Raw genomic sequence first — 5,938 nt, 5'->3', positions numbered from 1 at the left:
TTTGTTTACTACTAAATGTCCCATCTTATCCCACTCTACTATACGTAACAGCATACAAAATACATCAAACTACGGCTTCTAATCTGTTGTACCTTACTTACTGACCAGAAACTCTTTGTGAAATTCCCAAATATCGGTTTCTTATCTATAAACGCCGTAAGGAATTCTTCAGGAACTATGAGTATAGAATTTTATAACCAAAACATTTCCTGCGACCTTATCTGAAAAACTTTTTGATACAAGTTTTGTAAAGCAAATTTCCTGACCACTATAACTTTGCCAAACCCTAACTCGCTTTCAAAACAACCTCGATTGAAATACGAGAACATAATAGATCGTGGTCCGTTTTGAGTTCCATGGCTTATCAGTGCAGCAGAAAATAACTTGCAAGGTTGCTTTAAACTGACCCTAAGACCTTTTTCTAATCCCTGACTGCAAACCTGTCGTAATCTGAAGGATGTATGGCGTTCAAACACGGCACGCCTGGGAGTCGGATTTACACACTGCAAGCATACCGTGAAAAAAGAATGCCTGTGAGTAAGTTAGCGATACCCGTTGAATCAGAAATAAAAGAAAAAAGGCGCGCTTTAAATTGAAAGAAATCGTAGCCTACTGTTGCGCTATTACGCGTTTTCCGTTTTAAAACAAAATTTTCTGAACAATAAACGAAAACATACTTTTGGAAAAAAAGAAAGTTTTAAAAAAACACATTTTTTTTGAAAAACACAATAGTTTTTTGGAAAAAAACAATAGTTATTTTATGATGTACACAACAATACATGTCTTAAATCATTCCTTGTTCCCTGCAGCAATGTTCTGTAATATTTCTTCCACTTTCCCGACATAAGACGGAAAAGTCGGGTCAGTTAAACATAGGCGAACAAATTCGTTTAACTCATTGCTATCTGCTTCGCTACACCTGCATGCAAATACGTTCTATGATGTATAGCTGTATGTGCTAATCCTGCATGTAAAAAGTGCTTTGATGTATAGCTGCCTATATGGGCATCCTTTTACGTTGTAAATTAGTACAATTACTCGCTAGCCGGGCAGTTGACAGACGTTATTGCCCGATGCGTCTGTTGTTTAGTACCACCTCGGGTGTTGGGCTAAACGAGTTGACGTATAAATGGTAGTCAGCAAGTTCGTCGACTGACGTCATGTGTATGACCTATGACGTCAAGCATTAAGTGATTACGTCATTAAGTCGCCAAGAAAGCGAGCACTATGCAGCATGCTGCCATTATAACCTATAGATGAACCGCGTGGAAATACGATACGTCGTTTACTAAATGCTAGATTCATATCAACGTAATTCTGTCAGTGTTACCGATGAATGATTTATGGCAAAAAGGACTGATCCACAGAACGCACGTTTAAAAGCACTATGTATATATAACATAACAACTTACTGAAAATTGCATGCTTGGTACAGCATTGGGAGATTAGTTTGGGTATTTTGAACGACATTTTGCGCAATTTCTGCCAAAGATGTTTCAACTGGATTAACAGGGTGCTGAAAACAAGTCACCTTTCATTTAAATTGCAAAGGGTTTATCTTTTTAAGATAAGACAAAACAATCAGGTAGAAAAGTTAAACGCCGGATATGTTAGATTTTGAAAATTGACTATGGAAATTATAGCCGTCAGAAAATGACAATTTATAATTTATTTGTTTACCGGTTCGACGTTTGAGTTTTTCCCATCGAATCTTACTGGTATAAATTTAGACAAAATCTTAGCACAACTGTCGGCAATGGCGTCAGCATTTGAACTGATAGTGCCCTGAAACTAAAAGAACATATTTCTACTTGATATTGCATGCACCCTGTAGGTAACGTTTTATAGTTAAATTTACACAAAGTGTTATTATTCGTGGATTTATACGAAGTGGTATTGCATCTATATTTTTTTATTGCATTTATTTTAAACAGAGTGTTATATATGGTGTTACATAATCATTAAAGGCCTATGTTATAGCAATATGTTTCTCATTAATATTTAGTGAAGTTAAACGGTTGTTTGACAATAACACCTAGTGTGCGCCAACTGGCGCTCGCAAACTAACAATAAACATGACTATGTTTGACGTTTAAAGGTTTCATGTTGCCATACTTGTAAGCGAAACATTCTAGATTCTTCCTTTGCTTTGTACAGTACAAGCAATGCGTCTCTTTTTCTGTATGCTTTGGCAGAGGTGTATTTCTCTGACGAAAATGCTGTGTAAATGCTCTCCAATATGGCGTTGCCGGAAGTAACAATCAAATGGCCATCGTTTGAGACGGAAAATACCATCGGTACGGTTTCAGACGCTAAAGGCAATAACAGTCAAACGAACACAGCTAAAGTATAATTTACGCAAATTACAGATACCTTCTTGCGTTATCCAGTTTTCTCGTGCGTCCGCGTAACTACAGGAACCCATACCTCAAAGTAAAACATATCAAAAAGCTACACGGCATTTTAAAAGTCAAAATGGCTAATATACAAACTTACCCTCTGGATTCTTCTTTGCTCTGCAGTATTTTAACAACGGAAAATGATGAACGCTTCGCTGTTGCATACTGTTAGTATGTGCATCCATTTTTGAAAATAGGATTCGTTGGTTAAGTTTTACAACTAAATTACAAAAAAAACATTTAAATTTCATAAACACGTGATAACATGGAAATATAACACAACTTTTAAAAATTAATCAAAGCAGATTAAAGTTACATACGCATATTATAGCGTGTAAATTCCATCAGAGTAAAATTAAGTGCTGTTCTGTACAAAACAACGTAAACTTTGTATACTACTGCGACTCTGCGAGTTTATTTTTTTTCTTTCCGTTTGAGCTAACACACGTGACTATCCCAATGACTTGAAATGTAAACAAGCGATTCGGGGAAAGTCCCGTGAAAAAGACTTCTGGTATATTTGTTTAGAGATTACGATTTAATCAATTGCAGTACTTTAAAACGACTGAACCAACTTAGTAGTCAACAGTTTGTGGCGTTATAATGATTGTCTCAACCAACGAATATGCGCCGACTAGCGCTGGCAAAGTAAAGAGGTATTAAATACATGATTTAATAGTTTAGAAATATTATTCTTCAAAACATGAAACTACATATTGTATTTAAAGGGTGTTTGCATTTGATGATGATGGAACAATTCTCTATTCTTGGGTTTCAGACATGGAAAAGGTATCAAAGTTGTATTTGCATTTAAAATTGTTTATCTAATGATTATAATGTAGATACAGGCCAGTCTGCAGAGTATAGCAGGTGCACAAAAGATTTTGTTTCGAAACTTTTGATTATGCACCCCATAGTTTGTGCCACACACGCCAATTGAAAACATATTAAATTAATTAGAATTTTCTAACAAGGCTTAGAAATGTACTTTGCATGCTGGTTTTTAAAGACAGCACGCGCGCATGCGAAAAATAACCGTTTTTCATAAGCGAGGTATTCTCAAGAACTGCCATACTCTGCAGATGGGGATACAGCTATGTTTATAATGTCTTTCTGTTGTTAAATTTGAACGGCAAATATCATGTAACATTATATCTACGACAGTTACCTTTCCCTTTAGAACACATTGTACATCCGATCATACAACACTTTCACCGATACTGATGTTGTGATATTGGTAATTAAACATTGCTGTGATGTTATAAACACCTCACTTTCACCAGACCGCAAAGTAATTGGTAAGTTTTGGTTTTTAAATCATACGATTGACCTGACATAAATCCAGATACTAGCAGGGGTGATTTCCCACCATAAAATGGTTAATAGGCAATGTGTTCAACGGCTAGTCCTTTTAACTGTCTAACTGTGTTACTCATGGTGTTTAACTCTTTAACTGCCCATGGCGATTAAAGTCGCTTTGGACCACATGTCACTTAAACGGCGATTCTGCGGTCATTTCTCCATTATCGATCCCAAATTTGGTCTCATTGTAAAGAAGAAGCAATTTTCTTTGTTTTTGTTCATTAAAAATCATACCCTTGTATTTAAAAATTTTGAGTAATAACCAGTTAAACTTTTTTTCGTGTTTTTTTTTAATTTTTTTGTTTACTTTGCCCCCGGTCACCATAATTAGTCAAAAACACATACTGTGTTCAAAAAAACCGTGGGGAAGTTCGCTGTAGCGATTTTCTTTGTTTCCCAGCCTGTTTTGAGTCTCAAATCAGTCTTATTTGAAGTTGTTTACAGTTATATGTCACGAAAAAGTTATACGAATATGTCTCGAAAAAATTATACGATTGATGAAGCAAGTAAGCATTTAAAAGCAGGCTATGATTCAACAAGTAGTGCTGGCTCTATTTTGAGTCGTACTAGCTCAGTTGAGTCTTTTCCTGATGCTAATATTTTACAAACAAGTGTAGCAATAACATCCGAAGGATGCATACAATCATCCCAAGTATCAAGTTCAGAAGACAGTGAAGTGCTTTCTCCACCAGCTAAAAAGAAAAAATCAAAAGAAAGACTGCAAAAGAACCCTTCATTTGTATTACCAGCAGAAGAACTCTTAGAAAATTGGATATATGTTGGGACCGATTACACTTCTGTATTACAAACATTCGAGGAAACTGGGTATAATGGGCCAAACTGAATGATAACTCACCCATAAATTGCTTGGAATTATTTTTGTCAGCAGAGTTTTAGGAGTTGTTGGAGACTGAAACAAACAGATATGCTGCCCACACTCTGGATAACAAAACGCCTACTCCATCATCGAGGCTGCAGCGTTGGAAAGACACAAACATTCCTGAGATGAAAGCTTACTTTGTTTTACTTTTAACCATGGGACTATGTCACAAACCCGATATCAATGACTACTGGTCCGCGTTTTCTGTCACTCTGACCAGTGGATATGGGAAAATAATGTCGAGAAATAGATTTCTCCTGATACGATCAATGCTGCACTGCAAAATGAAGATTTTATTCCTCGACACGAAGAAAACTATGATCGACTTTTCAAAATTCGTCGGCTTGTTGATATTATTGTCCCTAAATTTGACCAAGTTTATAAACCGCAAAAACAATTATCTCTTGATGAAATGACGATTGCGTTCAAGGGAAGGTCAACCATAAAACAATACAACCCACATAAACCAAGCAAATGGGGTTACAAAGTATTTGCACTTACTGAGGCAACTACTGGCTATCTTTTACAGTGGGAAATGTATGCTGGGTCATCCATGGAGACGGACGAGGATGTGAGCAAAACTCACAGCATTGTCCGTAAACTATGTTCAGGTTACATGGGAAAACAACACGAAGTGTACATGAACAGTTATTATTCAAACCCATATTTGGCAAAAGAGTTCAAAGAAAAGAAAACTGGAATTTGCGGTACAATAAATTGCAATCGAAAAGGAATGCCTGATGAACTCAAGAAAAAAAATCTGAAGACCAAAAAAGGAGATGACCCAGTATATATGTTGTCAGGGGACATTCTTTGTTGTGCCTGGCATGACACGAAACGATTGACAATGCTGTCCACCATACATGATGCTGGTGTATCGGAAAAATCCATCCGAAGCAAAACCAGTGAAACCGGAACCCGGATGGTAATGAAACCAAATTGTGTGACGGAATATAATAAATACATGGGTGGGGTTGACAGAATTGATCAGCGTATCCGAACATACCTCTTTCCGCATCGATCACGGAAGTGGTACATGCGGATATTCGACAATCTGATTCAGATATGTCTGGTCAACTCCCATGTAATTTATAACACTCTGCCATCCGGTAGTAACGAAAAAAAGCTCACTCTGAAATTTTATATTCAGGAGTGTATTACCGGATTGTTGCAGGAGTACACACCGGGTGTTCTAAGTCCAAGAAGAAAATCAAAAGATACAATTTCAAGAATTGTACCTGATCAGTACTATCATAAACTAATAAAAGAAGAGAGTTCAAAACCAAATTGTGCTGTA

The 5,938-nt window shown here is 36.5% G+C and overlaps 2 protein-coding genes across 2 annotated transcripts; one reads left to right on the top strand and one right to left on the bottom strand.

Moving 5' to 3' along the window:
• Positions 1–6: 6 nt before the first annotated feature.
• On the bottom strand, positions 7–2,640 carry LOC100184820. The gene is made up of 6 exons (XM_002128820.3): positions 2,497–2,640; positions 2,374–2,427; positions 2,116–2,312; positions 1,681–1,791; positions 1,413–1,516; positions 7–919 (listed from the first exon to the last, which is right to left on the bottom strand). Exons 1-6 carry the CDS (start codon positions 2,582–2,584, stop codon positions 790–792), a joined length of 684 nt encoding a protein of 227 aa, XP_002128856.1. The 5' UTR covers positions 2,585–2,640; the 3' UTR covers positions 7–789.
• A 2,413-nt stretch (positions 2,641–5,053) lies between these two features.
• Positions 5,054–5,886, top strand: LOC101243405 (piggyBac transposable element-derived protein 4-like; the record flags this gene model as incomplete). Its single annotated transcript, XM_004227381.1, has 2 exons — positions 5,054–5,566; positions 5,792–5,886. Coding segments are annotated over exons 1-2 (608 nt in total), but the record flags the coding sequence as incomplete, so codon positions are not given.
• Between the last annotated feature and the right edge of the window lie 52 nt (positions 5,887–5,938).

This window comes from Ciona intestinalis, unplaced genomic scaffold (genome assembly GCF_000224145.3).
Source record: "Ciona intestinalis unplaced genomic scaffold, KH HT000597.1, whole genome shotgun sequence".
NCBI classification, from domain to species: Eukaryota; Metazoa; Chordata; class Ascidiacea; order Phlebobranchia; family Cionidae; genus Ciona; species Ciona intestinalis.
Note: the sequence above shows the minus strand (reverse complement) of the source record. Positions and strands in the feature narration are given on the sequence as shown.

What these genes read in the sequence shown, in the direction of transcription:
- LOC100184820 (XM_002128820.3), bottom strand. Translation starts at nt 2,584, where the DNA reads ATGGATGCACATACTAACAGTATGCAACAGCGAAGCGTTCATCATTTT. An exon ending in AGCAAAGAAGAATCCAGAGG is followed by an intron (nt 2,428 to 2,496) that starts GTAAGTTTGTAT and finishes TTTTACTTTGAG; the next exon opens with GTATGGGTTCCTGTAGTTAC. An exon ending in CTAGAATGTTTCGCTTACAA is followed by an intron (nt 1,792 to 2,115) that starts GTATGGCAACAT and finishes ATGTTCTTTTAG; the next exon opens with TTTCAGGGCACTATCAGTTC.